Genomic DNA, 20704 nt, shown 5'->3' with positions numbered 1-20704 from the left:
GGAGCTGACACTGGGCCCCTGCAGGCTGATTTGCTCAGCTCCAGATCTGAAATTAACAGGAAGGCGTGGCCTAGCATCCTCCTGCTTGTGATTGGAAGACTTTGGGGGACGTGGCCTAGCATTGCCAAGTCTGTGATTGGAGGCCTTTGGGGGGCGTGGCCATTCTATGGGGCTTGGGAACCCTTGCCTTCTGGAGAGAGTGAATAATTGTCGGAAGTCCAGAACCTCATTGTGGGCAAGACTGAGGGAACGCCTACCTCTAGGGGCAGGGGGCTGTGGAGGTTGTAAAAAAGTGATAATTTTTTAACAGAATGGAAGATGACCAATATGATTGACTCTCGTTAGTGAATTAAGCAGGTAGACGAATTTCATACCTGACACTAGGAACTGTGTCTGCCTCCGTTACAGGGCAAGGGAAGGAAGCACAGAGTGTGGCCAAGTACCCTCCCCACGTCCACACAACGATGGGAGTCACAGCTGGTGTTTGAAGCCACACAAACTCTTAATTCCAAATCTTTGTTTTCATTTGATCAAAACTCACATACTCCCAGGGCCTCCTCTGGGAGCAGTTACAAGTTAGGAAGTAACCTGCTTAAGCACAGCAAGATAGGCAACCAGGTGAGACCACCCTCTTGCCACACCTTCAGGGCTCCAACCCCAGCACTGCCCAGAAGCCTGAGGCTTCAGCTGCAATCCCTGCCTGGTCTCCCTTTTCTGGAGGTCAAAGTGGCCCAGTGGCAAGAGTGCTTGCCTCATATACATGAACCCCGGGGTTCAATTCCCCAGCACCACATATACAGAAAATGGCCAGAAGTGGCGCTGTGGCTCAAGTGGTAAAGTGCTAGCCTTGAGCAAAAAGAAGCCAGGGACAGTGCTCAGGCTCTGAGTCCAAGCCCCAGGACTGGCAAAAAATAAAAATAAAAAAAATAAGACCAGAGATTCTGGTTGCTAGAAAGATCCCAGGATAGGTTTTAGGGGATCCTTGAAAATTAAAGACAGCTGTAATGGCTTGTATCCCAGTCTACATTTAGTAACAGACACTTCAAAATGGTCACCTTGCTTTTGTCACCGGTTTTCCCTGTGTGGACCTAGAAAAAAAATTCCCACTTGTATACTTGGATTAACTCGGGTAAAGAGTTATTCAGGGGTGTGTGTGTGTGTGTGTGTGTGTGTGTGTGTGTGTGTGTGTGTCTTTCCTGGGATTTGAACTCAGGACCTGGGTGCTATCCCTGAGCTTCTTTTGCCCACGGCTAGCACTTTACCCCTTGATCCCCACCTCACTTCTAGCTTTTTTTTTTTTTTTCTGGTTAGAGGTAAGAGTCTTACAGACTTTCCTGCCTGGATTGGCTTCAAACCATGGTCCTCAGATCTCAGCCTATTGAGTAGCTAGGATGACAGATGTTAGCCATGAACATCTGGCTTAGTTACTAGTTTTTTGTTTTGCTTTGTTTTAAGCACCAGAACCAAGCCTGGTGCCCACTTGATGCTCTGTAGTGCTAATTATTGTCCCTTGGTGTGGCTCCATTGACCTAAGGGGAGCAGAAATCTGTGCAGGAAAGGAAGGTCTTGCAATGACACAAAATTGCAGGGGTTTATCTATAGCCTTTATCAAATGTCCCTTGGATTCTCAAAACAGTGAGAAAGACAGGGCTAAAAGCTGAGTCTCTCCAGTGAGGGTAAAGAATGTTGATCATGCCACTTCTGGCCTAGAACTCCTCAGCAGCATTATAATTTTGTCCACTAGGACTCCTGCAAAATAATGTCCCACGTTATGAACCATCCGATCAACCATATTAAAGATCATCGTATTAAATATCATCCCTAATGACAAGGGTATTTCCCAGCAGCCCACTAAAAATAGCCACACCCCACTTCCTCCTATCCTTTAACAAATACCCTAAGACTTCTGAGACAGGATCTGGCTGTGGAAGCCAGGCTGCCCTTGAGCTCCAGATGCCTCTTGCCTCAGCCGCCCAAGTGTTGGGATTACAGGAATGAAACACAACCCTGGCTTCTTTCTAGCATTTAATGCTGTTAGTTTACTTCCATTTGTATTTATGGCAATGTTCCCTGGTGGCTCATGCTTATCATCCTAACTACTTGGGAAGCTGAGATCTGAGGACTGAAGTTTCAAGTCAGCCTAGCCAGACAGGTAAACTGGTGAGATATCTCCATTTAGCCAGCAAAAGTCAGAAGTCCAGCTATGGCTCAATTGGCAGTACCTGAATCAAACTCTTACTCTCTTCTCTGAGTTCAAGCCCCAGGACTGATATATACACAAAAGAAAGCAGTTCCTGCCTTAAAGAATTATGTATACTCTTTGACCCTCTCTATAGATCTCTCCCTTTCTTCCTTTCCCTTCCAGCCTCTTCCTTACCAAAATGTTTTGAACAAAAGAGCCAGGAGTTTTCTGTTTCCTTCCTTTTAACTGGAGGCATTTCTGAAATTGTTACAATGTATCCTCAACAGGATCTTGTCAGTCTCACAATGTTCTTGCCAGGAGGTAATTACAAAAGGCCCCAGACACCTGTGCACAGGGCTGGGCTTCTTAAGGTGGACAGCTCCTTAAGGAAGCAATGATCCCAACCATATCCAATAATGAGAGGAACTGCTGGCACCAGTGCCCTCTCATGCCCTCCCCCAGGGGATGCCCACGCCCCCACACACACACATTGCACAGGAGAGTGTGTAAATGCCCAGTACTTTAGGTTTGTTCAAATCCAAGTTCAAGGATCATTCACAGATTGCCAGGCACCGGTAGCTCATATCTGTCATCCTAGTCAGGAGGCTAGCCTGGACATATAAATCTAAGAGATTCTTTTCTCCAATTAATCAGCAAAAAATATTTTTTAAAGCCAAAAGTTGGGGCTGGGAATGTGGCTTAGGGGTAGAGTGTTTGCCTAGCATGCATGAAGCCCTGGGTTTGATTCCTCAGCACCACATACACAGAAAAATCCAGAAGCAGTGCTGTGGCTCAAGTGGTAGAGTGCTAGCCTTGAGCAAAACAAAGCCAAGGACAGTGCTCAGGTCCCAACCCAAGTCCAAGCCCCAAGACAAGACTGGAAAAAAAAAAAAGCCAAAAGTGGAGGTGGGTCAAGTGGTAGAACTCCAACTCTGAAAAAAACTGAGTGAGAACAGGAGGCCCTGAGGTGGAGCCTGAGTACTGGCATAAAAAAGAAAAAAATTCATTGAATTGTATCATTATCCTGCTATTGGGTGGGCGAATGCACTGCTTCTTAGGAGACGGGCATAGGCTGAAATAACAGTTATGATTGCTGGAACTCTCGATCGGTTTACCTTAAAAACATGTGCAGGATATATGGACATATATTTATGTAATGCAGAGTATTTGCACATGAAAATATTTACCTAGCTGGAGCTCAACCATGGTGTTAAGTCAGGGCCTCCATTGGCAATGCCTGGCTTTTCCTTGTAATTAATTTTGCAGCTTCTCTGTAGGTTTGAAATTTGGGGGCAGGTAGAGAATGAAGTGTGTGTAGAGCGGGGGAATCTATGGTTGAGTTTCAAGAAATAAATATACAAATTTGTGCCAAGATTCTCAAATAATCTCAACACCCAAGAAGGCTGGACAGGGCGACAAAGGAGAAAAGGAAGGATTGGGGGTGTGGCTCAAGTGATAACAGTACTTGTTCAATCTTTGGTACCAAATTAAAAAACAAAACAGTGGTCTGTTCCAGTTCACTGACTTTAAAATTGTTCACAAAAATCTGGGCATCTGGGGCTGGGAATGTTGGCTTAGTGGTGGAGTGCTTGCCTAGCATGCATGAAGCCCTGGGTTTGGTTTCTCGGTACCATATAAACAGAAAAAGCCAGAGGTGGTACTGTAGCTCAAATGGTAGAACACTAGCCTTGAGCAAAAGAAGCTCAGGAGCAGTGCCCAGGTCCTGAGTTTAAGCCCTAAGACCAATTAAAAAAAAAGCTGGGCATCAGTAGGCCATGCCTATAATCCTAGCTACTCAGAAGGCTGAAATCTGAGGATCACAGTTCAAAGCCAGCCCAGATAAAGTCCATGAGACTCTTATCTCCAGTTAACCAGCAAAAAGCTGGAAGTGGAGTTATGGCTCAAGTGATAGTGCCTTGAAAGAAAAAAAACCTTAAGAGACAGCACCTAGGCCCTGAGTTCAAACCCCAATAAATAAATAAATCTCAATAGCGTACATAAATAAGGCTCTGAGTTAAATCTCCAGCACCTCAAATGAATCAATGGAGCTATAGAATCCTGGCTTAAGTGGTAAAGTGCCTGTCTAGCAAGCCTAAGATCCTGTGTTTAGATCCAGTAATGTAAAACAAATAACAAAATCTTGGGTATCTGATGCTGGGCTTAGTGGTGCACACCTGTAACACCAATACTAGTGAGGATGAGGCAGGAGGATCAAGAAATTAAGGCAGCTTTAAACAGGAGTAAGGTGCTGTCTTAGAAATAAAACAAATGAAAAAAAAAACAATAAGAAAACCTGGGTATCTGCTCTAGTTGGCCTGTCTGTGCCCTGTCATATTCATGTTGGAACTTGGATGGGGCCTACAGGAGGTAACCAATCCATGGGGCGACCATCATCGGTCTCATAAATGAAATCAAAAGAAGGAGGTTCAGCTCACTTGCCCTTCTGCCTTCTGCTCTGTGGGGACACAGCATACAAGGCCCTGGCCGGGAGTCAAACACTCCTCCTCAGCAGATGCTGCCTGGGCCAGCACTTTGACCTTGAACTAACTTCTCAGTCTGCAGAACTGTAAAAATAAACTTTTGTGTTTATAAATTTCCCAGTCTCTGGTATGTTGTTATAACAACAGAAATAGGTGAAATCAGTATCTATGAATGCTTTTGGAAAGCAGATCCATAGATTTCCAACAAAAAATGTTGAATAAGTAGAAATCTCCCTACCACAAGTGGCAGAAATAGACATATCTAGTAGTTATATATTTTTAAAAACAACTATGGATGTCAAGGATGTCTTCTTCTTCTTTTTTTTTTTTTTTGCCAGTCCTGGGGCTTGAACTCAGGGCCTGAGTGCTGTCCCTGGCTTCCTTTTGCTCAAGGCTAGCACTCTACCTCTTCAGCCACAGCACCACTTCTGGCTTTTTTTTTTTCTGTTTATGTGGTGCTGAGGAATAGAACCCAGGGCTTCATGCATGCTAGGAAAGCACTCTACCACTAAGGATGCCTTCTTTAAAAAAAAAAAAATTGTCAGTCATGGGGCTTGAACTCAGGGGCCTAAGTGCTGTCCCTGAGCTCTTTTGCTCGAGGCTAGTGCTCTAGCACTTTGAGCCATAGCACTACTTCCAGTTTTCTGGTGGTTCATTAGAGGTAAGAGTCTCATTGATTTTCCTGCCCTAGCTGGCTCTGAATTGTGAAGCTCAGATCTCAGCCTCCTGAATAGGATTACAGGTGTGAGCCACCAACACCCAGCTCAAGGATGTTTTGGTGGGGTTTTGTGTGCATGCTGGTACTGGGGTTTGAACTCAGGGCCTCACAGTTGGCTCTACTTGGTTGCTCATCCTGGCTCTTTGTTGATGAATAGGTGAGAGGGTTTTGAGGATTTTTCTGCGCTGACTAGATTCAAACAGTGATCCTCCAGGTCTCAGCCTCCTGAGTAGCTAGGATTACAGGCAGAGGACACTGTGCCTGGTTTAAATGCATTTTTTTTTCCTGCTGGTCCTGGGGCTTGAACTGCTCCTGCACTTCTTTTGCTAAAGGCTAGTGCTCTACCACTGGAGTCACAGGTCTACTTTGGGATTTTTCTGAGCAGTTTATTGAAGAGTCTCCTGCCAGGGGCTTTCAACCATTTATGGTCAGATCTCAGCTTCCTGATTAACTAGGGTTATAGGTGTGAGACATGGCACCTAGCTTAAGTGCATTTTTTTTTTGCCAGTCCTGGGGCTTGAACTCAGGGTCTGAGCACTGTTCCTGGCTTCTTTTTGCTCAAGGCTAGCACTCTACCATGTGAGCCACAGCGCCACTTCCAGCTTTTTCTGTTTATGTGGTGCTGAGGAATCCAACCCAGGGCTTCATGCATGCTAGGCAAGCACTCTATGGCTAACCTATGTTCCCAGTCCTTAGATGCACTTCTGACTTCAAGATTTTGGATTTACAATGAGTTTACAGGATATGACCCCATAAACGAAGAAGTATTGTACCACACTCCAGACACAACATGTGAAGAAATCCTGTCTCAAACATGGTTTATGAAAGTCATCTCAGCTACTCAGGAGGCCTTAAAGGTAGGAGGACTGAGGTCTGAGGCCAGACTTGGGTTAAAAAAAAGGTAGATCTGGGGCTGGGAATATGGCCTAGTGGCAAGAGTGCATGCCTCATATACATGAAGCCCTGGGTTCAATTCCTCAGCACCCCATATGTAGAAAATGGCCAGAAGTGGCACTGTGGCTCAAGTGGTAGAGTCCTAGCCTTGAGCAAAAAGAAGCCAGGGGCAGTGCTCAGACCCTGAGTTCAAGGCCCAGGACTGGATTAAAAAAAAGGTAGATCTACCTGGACCCCAGTAGTTCACACCTGTAATCCTAGCCACTCAGAAGGTGAGAGCTGAGGATGGAGATTCAAGAACAACCTGTGCAGGAAAGCCTGAGGAGGAAGACTCTGATCTCCAATGCACAACCAAAAAACTAGAAGTGGAACTATGATTCAAGTGGTAGAGCACCAGCCCTGAACTTGGCCTTGACTTCAAGGCCCATACAGACAGAGGACAGACAGATAGACAGACACACACGTCTTCACTGGCCCCAGTGGGGGTCTCTTTCCTCTGATCTTTATTTTCTCCTCTCCAAGCATCTCTGAACATCTGCGACCCCCCTCCCCCAAGTTCTGTGTTCTGGGCTGAGACAGAAAATACATCCCATCAGTAAACACCCAGCCCCCCAGGTCTGCGGTGGGCGTGGCCTGGGCAGGGCGGGGGCGGCCTCTGCGAGTAAACACCCTGGCTGGTCAGTTTCTTGTCCATTTCACCTCCGGCTCTCCTGGGCTTTCCCTGGCGGCAGCAGGGAGGAAGAGGGCTTACCTGAAGAGGTGTGTCTTTCGTTCCACCAGACTGGAGAGGGAGGAAGGCCGGCCCCAGCCAAATAACAAGACTCCTAGAACAAAACAATTAATTAAGGGGCGAGGTTGGGGAGGGGCAAATAATGGAAAAAGAAAGAAGACAGACTGGCTACAGAATCTGGGAGTCTGCAAACCACAGGTGCAATTGTTGAGGGGGGAGGGGAGGCAGCCATGAACCTTGAATCCCCTGTCTGTCTTTGGGTGTCAGCCTCAGTGACCAGCCGGAGAGTCACTGGGGCCAGGCTCTGCTCTGTCTGAACTGCATTCATCCTTTCCTCCCCCAGCAGAAGGCCGCCTTGGCTTTACACTGAGTTCTTGGCCCTGAGATTCTCACCTCCATCCTCGGCCTCTACTCCTTGTAGCCCTCCACCCAGCAGGCCTCTAATCCTGCAGTCTCTTAACTTCTTGAGGATGCCCACTGATGGAGGGCTGTGGGAAACTGAGGCACCCTGGAAGTGGATAGCCCCCACCCTTCCCACTGGCCTTTACCCTGGCCAGTCCCGTCTAAGCTTGTCCTCTTTCCCTTGAGCAAGTTGGAGTCCCAGGGTCAGGAAGGATATCTGAGTCTGAGACACAATCTGGAAACTTCCCTGAAGTTCCCCCAGACTGTCCATATGGCTTTGACAAGCCCTCTCCCTGCCTCTCTAACCTTCCCTTTTCCTTGTTTGCACAGTGTTTGCAAATGACTTATTTTGTCCCCAGTGTTCCTGTTGGAACCCAGGACCTTTGCACATGCTAGGTGACTACTCAAATCTCAGACTTCTTGGCCTTAATGATCATGGTTAATGAGAATCTCCTAGGGACCAGGCTCTATGGTGAGGAATTTGTCACCACAAGTGTCATCCTTGTGGCTGGGAAAGATACTAAAGTCATCTTCAAGGAACAGATGAGGATACTGAGGCTGGCAGAGATTAAGTCATCAGGTCACAGCTACTTGCCAAGCAGCTAGTTAGGTCAGGTTTGAACTGGATTCTGGGTGGATTTGTGCCCCACTCACTGCCAATGGCCTCTGCCACTAGTAATGTGAATTCCCAGTGTCTCTGTTGGGCTGTTGGGGTTCCATTCCAAATCTGCCATTGCTGTGTGACCCTGAGGACACTCCTAACCTGTCTTCCTCAAGTACATGGAAATGACCATTAAGTGCTGCTAAGGTCTTAACAGATGATGTTTATATAAAGTGCTGGGAACCACAGTAACTGTACCAGTCCAGGGGTTCTTTCTGGAACTTGGGGTGTATAACTCAGTGGTTGATAAACTTACAAGGAGCTGGTGGCTCACAACTGTCAGCCTAGCTACTCAGGAGGCTGACATCTAAGGATCATGTTTCAAAGACAGTCTGGGCAGGAAAGACCACAAAATTCTTACCTCCAATGAACCACCAGAAAACCAGAAGTGGCACTATGGCTCAACTGGTCGAGCGCTAGCCTTGAGCAAAAGAGCTCAGGGATAACCCCCAGGCCCTGAGTTCAAGCCCCACAACTAACACCAACAAAAACAAGTAACCTAACAAGGTCTCTCTCTCTCTCTTTCTCTCTCTGTCTCTCTCTCGCTCGCTCTGTCTCTCTCTCTCTCTCACACACACACGGTTCTTTTAGGAAAGTTTAAGGAGGACTTGGTCTGGTACCACAAAACCCATTTCTGCCACTTGCCAGCTGTGTGCCGCTTCTATAAAATGAGAACAGATCTCTGTTTCCCCGCATTGTGTTGTGGTGAGGAATAAATCAGATCATGCAGGTCACCGGCCCAGGAGTGGAGACAGAGAAGCCCCTGTGGTCTTGGGAGAAAGGGAGGGTAAGGGAAAGATGAGGGGCAGAATTACAAGCTTGGATCTAAATTGAGCAGAGGGGAAACTGAGGTGTAGAGATGGAGGGCTGGAAGGCCCCCCTCCTCCTCATCATCTCTGTAGGAGATTAGCATCACCTAGGGTTCCTGGGCTGGGAGTGGAAACTTTCAATCTTAAGCTCCACCTTTTACTTAGAAGGGTGTCTGGAGTGTTAAGTGGGGGTGCAGCTCCCCTCCGCACCACAAAACACGTGGTGCTCCTGCACACTGGCCTCCAGCCCTGTCTCTCCCCCCTCCCTCCCCAGGCCCATCGCCAGCCGCACCATGGATCTTCCGCCCTACGACATGTGGAAGGATTACTTCAACCTCAGCCAGGTTGTCCTGGAACTGATTCAGCATCATCAGAGCCCCAAGCGGGAGGCCCAGGAGGCTGAGGAACCAAGATCCCAACTCCAGCTGCGGCCCAAGCAAGAGCAGGGGCAAGGGGCGTCAGGAGAGTTGCCCACTCTGTGTAACTTTTGCAAACACAATGGAGAATCTCGCCACGTCTATTCATCCCACCAGCTGAAGACCCCGGAGGGCACTGTGGTGTGCCCCATCCTGAGGCACTACGTGTGTCCCCTGTGTGGGGCCACCGGGGGCCAGGCGCACACACTCAAGTACTGTCCCCTCAACGGCAACGAGCAGTCCCTCTATCGCCGAAGTGGGCGCAACTCAGCTGGCCGCAAGGTCAAACGCTGAAGGTCGGGGGTTGCCTACCGCCACCTCCCTTTCCCTTCTGATTTTCCTGGTTGAGCCCCTGCCTAGTTCCAAACCCTCTCCCTTTCCATGTGTGACGGACCCTGCTTTGGATCTCCAGCCTCCTTCTTGACTGGGTACTGGAGGCCGCTGGCAGCCCAGGCCAGCCTGTCTACTGTCCCATGGACCGTGTACCCCAGGGGTTCCCTCTGGCCTCACACTTCATGGATCTTCAGCCTTTTGGGGGACCCACTGCTGGTGACACTTCCTACTTCTCAGCCCCTGACCTTGTGTGGTTTTGGGGGGACAGTGATCGCTGACTCCTCAGCCGGATGGGACCCTGGCAGGCTTTGCCAGGCTGACCCCTGGAATGTGGACACGGTGACTAAGCTCATCCCGTGAGTCTGAGAACTTGCAAGATGACAGACTGGCTTGAAATACTCCACCATCTTCATGATCACCTGAGGACCTTCGTTTCATCTGTCAGGAGCTGGGACGGAGGACAAAAGGGACCTTGGAGAAGGGTGGCATGGCTTCACAGAGAGCCTCTGGGTGAGCTGATCCCACCTTTCCTTTGCCTTGTTAGTTGTTCTTCACATTTCTATTCCTATTTCACTCCCCCAAAACCCAAGCCACATGGGTCCTTTTCCCAGGAGGTGTGGAGAGTTGCGGCTCTCGTTCACAGCCAGCTCCTCCATTATGTTAGCTTATATTTAAATGAGTGTAAACTAGCAAAGCCCACTCGGTGAAGCTGCCTACGTTTTATGTTAGGGGGCAAAGAAGAGCCTCAAGTCTGATTTTTGTTTTGTTTGGTGCTCAGGGCTGAGTCAGCCAAGAATAAAAGAGCCTTTTGAGTTGTGTATCAAGGCCTGTCTGTTGTCTTTCCTCCCCTGGCCCGGCCCTTGGAAGCTGGCTGAGGAGACAGGGAGAGCTGCAAGGGCCCCTAAGTCCTAGGAAGTGGGGGGCCAGGCAGGATGGAGTGCTGGTCATCTAGGGTCTGGATCTGGAGCATGGTGGTCATGCCCTGTCTGGGGTTCTGCTCCTCCCCTGAGAGTCAACTTCCAGCATTGTTTATTTGTTTGCTTGTTTATTTTACTGATCTTGAGGCTTGAACTCATGGCCCGGGCTCTGTCTCTTAGTTTTTGTGCTCCAGGCGAGCACTCTACCACTTTGAGTCACAGCTGTACTTCCAGCGTGTGTGTGTGTGCATGCGTGCGTGCTTGTGATTAATTGGAGATTAAGATCTCATAGACTTTCCTGCCCAGGCTGGCTTTAAACCATGATTCTCAGGTCTCAGTCTCCTGAGTAGCTAGGATTACAGGAGGCAGGAGCTACAAGTGCTCAGCTGTTCGTTTGTTCATCTGGCCTGGAATGCTCTTTGTAGCCCAGGCTAGCCTCAAGCACTCAGTCCTCCTGCCTCAGCCTCCCAAGTGCGTAAGACCTCTTTTCTAGGGATGGAGGTGTAATTTCATGCTTGTCCAGCCAGATGAGGGCCTGGGTTCAATCCACAATACTGAAACAGGCGAAACACCTCTTTTGGCCGGGTGCCGGTGGCTCAAGCCTGTGATCCTAGCTACTCAGGAGCCTGAGATAGGAGGATTGAAATTTGAAGCTAGCCCAAGCAGGAAAATCTATGAAACTCTTGTCTCTGATTAACCACCAAAAAGCTGGAAATGGAGGTGTGGCTCCAGTGGTAGGGCACTAGCCTTGAGCTGGGGGGGAAATAAAAGCTCTAAGACAGCACCCAGGCCTTGAGTTCAAGCCTCAAGTCTCAGAACTGCCTCCCCCATTCCCCCCGAAAAAAAAAACAACCCTCTATCTATACCTGCTTCCTAAGCAATCTTCTCTAGTTCTACAGAATTAAATGTTACCCATTCATTGAAAACTCCTAAACTTTTATCTCAAGACTCTATCACTTGGTTGGCCTGGGGCTTACATCTAAAATCCTAGTTAGGAAGCTGAGCTCTGAGGATCACAGTTCAAAGCCAGCTTGAGGCTGGGAATGTGGCTTAGTGGTAGAGTGCTTGCCTAGCTCATACCACATACACAAAAAAAGCCAGAAGTGGCGCTGTGGCTCAAGTGGTTGAGTTCTAGCCTTGAGCACAAAGAGGCTCAGGGACAGTGCTCAGGCCCTGAGTTCAAGCCCCAGGACTGTCAAAAAAAAAAAAAAAAGGCCAGCTTGAGCAGCAAAGTCCATGGGCATGTTATCTCCAATGAACCAGCAAAAAGCCAGAAACAGAGGAGGTGTGGCTTAAGTGGTAGAGCATCAGCCTTCAACAAAGAAGTCAAGTAAAGTGCAAGGCCATGAGTTTTGGTGTTCTAGTACTAGCGTGGCGTGTGTGCGCATGCACACACGCACACACAACACCTATTACTGTCCTGAAATCCAGACTCAAATATTTGTGCTTGCCTAATGAACAGGAACTCAAGTTTGGGCAAACTTGGAACGGACCTCCTGTAGCCCATCTTTTCTCAGCTCTATCCACATTAATCAGGGCAATGACATTGCAGTCATCCACCATCCTTCCTCTCCTCTCACACCTCATGTCCAGTTTCTAAACTACTACAGACAATTCTTCACTGAGCATCCAGCTTCCACCCACACTCCCCCCCTAAGTCAGTTCAGTCAAGTCATCCCTCCCCCGGCGTGAATTCCATTAAAGCCAGAATTAGATGATATTCTTCTCCACTCAGGGACCTCCCAGAGCTCCCAGCTCATGCAGAACAATGGTGCTGCACAGGCTAGCTCCCATAGCGCCAAGTCTCCCTCGCTCCCCCCAACTCAGTAGGGACTGCCCATGCGCCCACCTCCTTCAATTCAAACACAATCTTCTTAGGGAGGCCTGTACTAGTCACCTTATTTTAAAGGTACAGGGATTTGGGGTGTAGGTAGCTCAGTGGCGGACCACTTGCCTAGCATTTGTCAAGCCCAGTTCGATTCTCAGCACCAAGGGGGAAAAAAATAAAACATACACACACACACACACACACACACACACACACACACCTCCTTTTTAACAATTTAAATTTAATGATGGTCCTGGGGTTTGAACTCGGGACCTGGGTGCTGTCCCTTCGCTTTTCCTGCCCCACTGCTTTGGAACCGCAATCCTCAGATCTCAGCTTCATGCGTGGCTAGGATTGCAGGTGTGAACCATCAGCACCTGGCAGGATGGGGAGTTTTTATCTTCCACCGATTGCACCTTGCACCGTGCGGAGGCTCATCGTATTGAACAGAAGAATGAAGCACCGGTGAACGAATATCCTTCAGAAAGAAGCCTTGGCAACACACTTGGGGGCAGACTTAACTCCACCATGCTGCCAGGCGGCTCACCCAACTAGTGCTCGAGATTCATCTCTGCTACATGGTGTCACTTAAATGTGGGCTGGAGCCCGGATCCTAGTCCCTCCTCCATCTCGGAGCCATGATGTAAAGGTGTGTGGAGAGGGCCCCCCCCCCAGGAGTGACGGGGGGGTGGTGTGGGTTGCTAGGGTTACCGCAGCTGCCTGGGGTGGAGTGTCTCCATGTTGCGCCGCTGCAACCGTAGGAGACAGTTCCCGATCGTCCCAGTGCAGGGGCGAGTATGGGAGGCGAGTCCCCACCACCACCACGTGCCTATGCAGTTGCCATGGAGACACTGCTTTTACCGCCCCCCCCCATCGATGTTTCCCTCCCTTTTCCCTCAGCCGGAAAGGTTTTGCGTGGAGGGCAGCGTGGGCACGCCGCTCGGTCCCCGCGCGCTCTCCGGCATCTCTCCGGCTGTGCCCGCGCTGGGATGCAACCCTGGGTACCACTTTCCGCGGGAGGCCGCGGGTGCGCATGCGCAAAGCTCTGCCTCGCTCAAGCACAGCGGCGGCGCCGGGTTGCTGGGCGGGCTTGGGGGGTGCGGGGGGAGTGCGATGGGAAAGGAACCGGCGCCGCGCTAAGTTTGCGGCTGCGCGGCCGCGGTCTGCAGGGGGAAACCCGCGGACGGCAGCTCTGCGCCTGCGCTCTGGTTACAAGCTGGGGAGGAAACCCGGGCTGGAAGGGCTGGCGCCGCCTGCACATGCGCCTTGGCTCTTGGGCGGCGGGGGGCGGGGCCCCGGGAGGGGCGGGGAGGACAGGGGAGACGGCGGGAGGGGGGTGGGGGGGAGGGAAGAGGCCGCAGGAGCCGAGCCCTGACCCACCGGCAGGCGGGGGCTGCGGCGGCGCCGGTGAGTGACCCGTCCCGGTTCCCACCCTCCGCGACCCTCCCTCCTCCTGAAGACCCAGATGGCCTCGGTCTGCCTCTCCCGGGCCCGCGCCCTCTCCCCGCCCCCCGTTATCGCAATCCCAGCGCCCCCACGTCTCCTGCAGACCCCACTCCGTAATACCTTACGGCCCCTGCCCCGCCCCTGTCACTCCTCCTGGGGGCCTCGGGTCCTCGTCCTCCCCTCTGGGCTCCTCACGTCGGTCGTACAGGCGCCCCACTGTCCCCCGACCCCCCCAGCGCTCCCCTCGGCTCCAGATGTCCCCCTTCGTGCCGCGTGTTCTCCCCTCATCCGACGGTTCCTCGGCCCCCGGGACGCCCCATTCTCCCTCCCTCTCCTATCCCTCCCCCCCACCGTGTCCCCGTTCTCCTCTAACTCTGCGGACACCCCCCCATTTTCCCACTTTTCCTTATTTCCCTCCACATTCTCCCCCTATCTCCCTCCACTTGGCGAGGCCTGTGCAGCTATTAGGCTCCACTGAATACCTTCCCTGGGGACTCGGGGGACCCTCCGAACCCGTCGGCGCCCGGGGGACCCCGAACCTCACCCCCCGGACAGTGCCCGGGTGGACCTCCTGAATCCCCGGCCGGGCAGTGCACCGTGGGACCCCGTCCCCGTCCCCTGGCCCTGCCAGTGGGGGACCCTGAGTCGCGCTCCCACTCGTGCTGGGGGGGAACCCCGTGCCCCATCCCCCACCGGTGCCCGGGGGACCCCGAGCCCCGCCCGCCAGCGCCCTGCGCCCTCCCTCTGCCCGCAGCGCCGGCGCCCCCCATGCGCCAGGCGGCCGGTCGGCGGCGTCGGGGGGCGCCATGGCCTCGGCGGCGGCGGTGACGGCGGCGGCGGACGCGGAGGAGACCACCCGGCTGCGCAAGCCCCGCTTCTCCTTCGAGGAGAACCAGATCCTGATCCGCGAGGTGCGCGCCCACTACCCGCAGCTGTACGGCGCGCAGAGCCGTCGGGTGAGCGTGGCCGAGCGGCGGCGCGTGTGGGAAGGCATCGCCGCCAAGATCAACGGCATCACCAGCTGGAAGCGCACGGGCCAGGAGGTGCAGAAGCGCTGGAACGACTTCAAGCGCCGCACCAAGGAGAAGCTGGCCCGTGTGCCGCACTCCACGCAGGGCGCGGGGGGCCCCGCTGCCACCGCCGAGGACGCTTTCTCCGCCGAGGAGGAGACCATCTTTGCCATCCTGGGGCCAGGGGTGACCGGGGCTGGGGCGGACGACCTCCCTGCCCCAGCCGCTCCCACCCCACGCTCAGGGTTGGAGGACCGCAGGGCAGGTGAGTTGTGTTCATCACTCACCTCGGCCGTGGCGCCTACTGTGTGCCTATCAAGTCTGTGCAAGCTCAGGAGAAGGGCGCGGTCGTCGCGCTGTTAAAAGTCAGTAACCGTACCTACTCAGGAGGCTGAGATGTGGGGATCATTTCCAAGCTAGCCCAGCAGGAAAGTCTTCAGTTAATCCCAGAAAAAGATGGAAGTAGGGGTTGGGGATTTAGCTCAGTGGAAGAGGACTTGCCTGACAAGTGCAAGACCCTGAGTACTGTCCTCAGTCTATATAAAAAGCTAGAAGTGGCAGAGTATTATTTATTTATTTACTTTAGCTAAAAGGTTAGGGACAGCACCTAGGCCCAGAGTTAAAGCCCCAGGACCGGCAAAAGAAAAGAAAAAAAAATATCAATATGAAGTGTCTTCATTCAGGTCCTCAGCTGGGTGCTAGTGGTTCAGGCCTGTCATCCTAGCTCCTTGTGGAGGCCAAGGTCTGAGGATAGTGGCGCACAGCCTGGTGGGCAGGAAAGTATAAGATTCTTATCTCTATGTAGCCACCAGAAAACCGGAAGTAGCAGCTGTAAGTTCAAAATGGTAGTGCCAGTCTCGAGTTTTTAAAAAAAACACACCTCAAGGACTGGAGGGAAGGTGGCAGAAAAACGAGGGAGGGGGTAAGAAGTTGGATAAGAAATGTGCTCACTGGGGCTGGGGATATGGCCTTGTGGCAAGAGTGCTTGCCTCCTATACATGAGGCCCTGGGTTCGATTCCCCAGCACCACATATACAGAAAATGGCCAGAAGTGGCGCTGTGGCTCAAAGGGTAGAGTGCTAGCCTTGAGCAAGAAGAAGCCAGGGACAGTGCTCAGGCCCTGAGTCCAAGCCCCAGGACTGGCAAAAAAAAAAAAAAGAAAGAAATGTGCTCACTACCTAAGCATTGAACTCTAACCCCTCTGTACTTCACCTTGATAAAAAAAAAAAAAAAAAAAAAAAAACTAGGGACAATGCCCAGGCCCTGAGTTCAAGCCCCATAACCAACAACTGTCCAGGGCTCAGGCCCTGAGTTCAAGTGCAAGTGTGTGCACACAGGGAAATGCAAAACTTGAGTCAGGTCCCACAATTAGCAAGGGCTTGGAGGCCATACCTGGGGCCAGGAGCACAGCCAGTGTGGGGCCAGGCTGTGGTGGTTCAGACCTGTAATCCTAGCTACTCAGGAGGCAGAGCTCTTGAGGATGGTGGTTCAAAGCCAGTCCAGGCAAGAAAGCATGGACTCTGATCATCAATTAACTACCCAAAAGCCAAAAGAGGGAACTGCGGCTCCAGTGGTATAGACAGCATCAACCTTCAGCAGAAGAAAAACCATTGAGTTCAAGCCCCAATACAGGAACACACACACACACACACACACACACACACACACACACACACACACACGAAAATGCAATAACTTGACTCAGGTGCTATAACTAGCAACTCTCAGGTTTACAGAGGCCTAGCTGGGGCTGTGGGCTGAGGTAGGTTTGCATTAAATGTTCTGTAGGGTAGTGATGGTGGGCAGCTGCCTGGATGCTAGTCACAATTTTGTCCCTCAGCTGTGTCATTTCACAGTAAGTTACTTCACTTTCTGCATCTAGCATCTATTGGTAAAAGGGAGCTAAAAATAGCCCTCACCTCCGGGGATTGCTGTGAGTTCATGTGGGCAAATGGCTTGACACAGCATCTCCCGACATGGTGGTGGTTTGTAGATCGTCTCACCAGTGCTGGGAGGTATATTCCATTTCAGTGTTCTAGAAATCAGATTCAGGCAGGACTGAAAATATTGTCAAGGTCATCTTTTAAGATGAGGAAATATGGAGAGCTGGCCACATTAGAGAATTCTTCCTGCTTAGCCTTGATTCTGGATTACCACTGTGTGTGTGTATGTGTGCGTGTGTCCTGGGATTTGAACTCAGGGCCTGGGTGCTGTCCCTGAGCTACTGTGTTCAGGGCTACTTAGTGCTCTACTGCTTGAGCCACAACTCCACTTCTGGCACGTAGTTGGTTAATTGGCCATTAGAGTCTCTCAGACTTTTCTGCCCAGATTGGCCTGAGAGTCAGATTCAGCCTCCTGAGTAGTTAGGATTATAGGTATGAGCTACTGCACTGAGTAAGAATGGTTTTTATTTATTTTTTTGTTCAAGAATAGTACTCATACTTGCTCTCTGGTACTTGGTTTTGCTCACTCTACCACCTGAACCACAACTCCAACACAAGTTGGAGGGGCTGTGGTCTGGGGTAACGAAGAGAAAACAGAAGAAGGATTAAAGATATTGTGGGAGCAAGTATAATGGTATATACCTGGAATCCCAGCCACCCAGAAGGCAAAGATAATAACGTCTTGAATTTGAGGCCATCTTGGACTACAATATAAGACCCTGCCTCCAAACAAAAATTAAAGTCAGGCCACTGGTGGCTCACACCTGTAATTCTACCTACTCAGGACGCTGAGATCTGAGGATTGTGGTTCAAAATCAGCCCTGGCAGGAAAGTCCATGAGCCTTTTTTGGGGGCCAGTTCTGGAGCTTGGACGAGGCCTGAGCACTGTCCCTGAGCTTCCTTTTGCTCAAGGCTAACACTACCACTTGAGTCACAGCGCCACTTGTGGCCTTTTCTGTTTATATGGTGCTGAGGAATCGAACCCAGGGCTTCATGCATGCTAGGCAAGCACTATACAGCTAAGCCACATTCCCAGCCCCTCCATGACATTCCTATCTCTAGTGAACCACCAGAAAACTGGAAGTGACACTGGGGCTCGAAGTGGTTGAGCAAAGCTCAGGGACAGCACCAAGCCTTGAGTTATGTATTCACACATGCATTCTCTCTCTCCCCCTCTGCCTCTCCAGATACACCAGCTCACAGCAAGAGGGACTCCAACAGCCCAGAACCTGGGGTGCGACCCTCCTGCCATGCCCAGGAAGGGGGCTGTGCCAGGTCCAAGGAGCGTGAGTCCCCACCCCCTCCGGCCCTGCAGACTGTCCAGCTGCCCCGCCTGGCCTTGTCGCCACCGCCCTCTGGCCCTCCAGCCCCACCCCTATCACTGGCTCAAGCAGCTCCCTCCTCCCCCAGCCCTCCACCCCCTCCTGCTCGGCCCCCTATGACTCCCTCAGCCCCGGAGCCCTCCCTGGACTTCCTGCGGGCTCAGCAGGAGACAGCCAACGCCATCCGGGAGCTGGCCGGCACCCTTCGGCAGGGACTGGCCAAACTGAGCGAGGCCCTCAGTGCCCTGCTACCCCTTCTTCCGGGAACCCCAGTTGACCCACTGCCTGCACCCCTACCCCCACCTCCGAAGCCTGCCCCACCCCCGCCTGCCCCCAAAGTAGAAGTCACCCCAGAGCCTGTGTCCCTGGTGGCGACCGTGGTGGATGGGCCTGCGGTGACATCCAGGGGGGTGATCATCGCCCCTAGGAGCGAGGAAGGGGCACCTTGGCCACCCCCAGCTCCACTCCCACCCCAAGACTCACCCCCACACAAGAGGAGGAAAGGTTTCCCCACGCGGAAGAGGCGGGGCCGATGGAAATCTCCGTGAAAATGCGTCTGCGCTTCTGCCTGCACCCCTCTCCCAGCTTGGCGCAGTCGAGGGGGGACGATGCCCCGCCCCCATCCCAGCTGCACCCTGGCCCCCTGCTCCGAGGGAGTGAGCACCCCACTCCCTGTGCTAGTTAGTGCCTGATTCTCTGGGGAGGCCCCTTGATGGGGCCCCCCCAGCCCCTTTCTCTCTGGTACAGTGCTGGCTGCTTCTCTTATCCCCGACTTCAAAGCCATCAATTTCATGTTATTTATTATAGCGCCCATTGCGGGGTGAGGAGGGGACCCCTCGGGTCTGCACACCCCCCTTTCCCTAATAATTCCTGTTCTTGACTTGAAGAGAATGGACCCGAGGGGGGGGGGACCTCCCCACCTCCCAGCCTGCACTTCGGAGGGGAGTGGTAGCTGCTAGATGAAATCAGGTTATGGGAGACGAAGGAGATAATAGCCTTGTGAGAGGGGGCAGGGTTCTGACTGGGGAGTACGGGTCCCATTCTCTGCCTTCAGTTGCTGCCTCTGACCTCCGAAGCTCAGCCCTCTCCTCTCTCCTCAGTGGTGACAAGATATCAATAAACTTATTTTTCATACAATTACTTGAGACTCAGGCCTGGGAATCCAGCCCTGACAGCTGCCACGCCCCTTCCCAGGACAGACCACGCCCCTTGGTGGTGGAAGCTGCTGATTGGTTGGTTTTCAAGCCTTTATTTTCCTTATCTATCAGTTTAGCCTGGCTTGGGGGTGGCACTTGCTTCTGATCCCAGGGCTTGAGATGTTGAGGTAGGAGAGTGGAGAGTTCGAGGCAGGCCTGGGTTGCATAGCCCTCTCCTCACCCTCACCCCCCCCCCAAAAAAAAAGATTTTTGTGTTGAAAGGAAGGAGCTCTCATCTTTAGATACCACCAAAGCATTAACTGTCTTCAGGAGAATGTTCTAGATCCCCTTGATAATTCTCTCCTGCTGTCCTGTATTCTCTAACAAGACCTGGCAGTAAAGCACATAGCAACAGACCTGGTGCTGTGTGCTAGCCACTTCTGTGCCACCAGTGCCCACTGTTCTCATCTGCACAAGGGAAGTAAGCCTGGTACCAAAGGCTCACATGTGTGTGTCATCATAGCTACCCACAAGGCTAGATCTGGAGGATTAAGATTTAAAGCCAACCCAGGCAGAAAAGCCCAATTAAACAGCAAAAAGCAAGAATTGGAGCCATGGTTCAAAGTGGTAGCCTAGAGGAAAAATATCTAATGGATAGCTTTCATTGGCCCTGAGTTTAAGCCTCAGTAGGAACATACACAAGAGGTTTGGTAAAATCTTTGTGTTTTATAATTAGATAACTTCATGCTTCAAATACTTATTCCTCAACAAGTACCACTTTAGGAAAGGTTTTACATACACAACAAGTTTTAATGTCTGCTTCCATCGGCAGAACTTTGGTACAGCAGTCACTGCTGGGTTCCTAGCAAGGAAGATTGAATGTTTTAAGTAATTCATAGTTTTAAAAAAAATTCAACTCATGAAGTTGGGTGCCAGTGGCTCCCACCTGTAATCCTAGCTACTCAGGAGGGTGAGATCTGAGGATTGCTGTTCAAGCCAGCCAGGACAAGAAATTCTGTGAGACTATCTCCAATAAACCACTCAAAGTTGGAAGTGGTGCTGTGGGTCAAGTGGTAGAGTGCTCCCCTTGAGCTAAAGCAGCTCAGGGACAGCACCCAGGCCCAGAGTTTAAGCCCCAGGATTGGCAAAAATATATAATATATATGTATATATATATATGGCACATCTGGAGTGGGAGGGAGTGGGGGGGGTTGAACCCAGGCTTGCACATACTAAGCAAGCACTGGACCTCAGCTACACCCCAGCCCAGGAACCAGCAACCAGCAGCAAGCCACGTGCTATTACATGCACACTTGCATTTTAAACCAAACTAGTACCTCCTACCTAGCAAGCTGAAGTCCCAGGAACAACAGTAACAAAATTGTGCATGCATGCTAGTAACTTGGGATTGAACTCGGTGCTTCACATGATTACTTAGTTCTTTTGCTCACACCCAGTACTTGACCACTTATGCCAG

At 51.5% G+C, this 20704-nt stretch overlaps 2 protein-coding genes across 2 annotated transcripts; both read left to right on the top strand.

Annotated features, from left to right (window-relative positions):
• The first annotated feature begins 9169 nt into the window (after positions 1-9169).
• Positions 9170-9586, top strand: Nanos2 (nanos C2HC-type zinc finger 2). Its single transcript, XM_048330072.1, has one exon. The coding sequence runs from the start codon at positions 9170-9172 to the stop codon at positions 9584-9586; it is 417 nt and encodes a 138-aa protein (XP_048186029.1).
• Positions 9587-13946: 4360 nt separating this feature from the next.
• On the top strand, positions 13947-19474 carry LOC125338729 (Myb related transcription factor, partner of profilin). The gene is made up of 2 exons (XM_048329693.1): positions 13947-15091; positions 17957-19474. The coding sequence occupies exons 1-2, from the start codon at positions 14623-14625 to the stop codon at positions 18637-18639; spliced, it is 1152 nt and encodes a 383-aa protein (XP_048185650.1). The 5' UTR covers positions 13947-14622; the 3' UTR covers positions 18640-19474.
• The last annotated feature ends 1230 nt before the right edge of the window (positions 19475-20704 follow it).

The sequence above is a fragment of the Perognathus longimembris genome, chromosome 20 (assembly GCF_023159225.1).
Source record: "Perognathus longimembris pacificus isolate PPM17 chromosome 20, ASM2315922v1, whole genome shotgun sequence".
NCBI lineage: Eukaryota > Metazoa > Chordata > Mammalia > Rodentia > Heteromyidae > Perognathus > Perognathus longimembris.
This window is presented reverse-complemented; position numbering and strand designations above follow the sequence as displayed.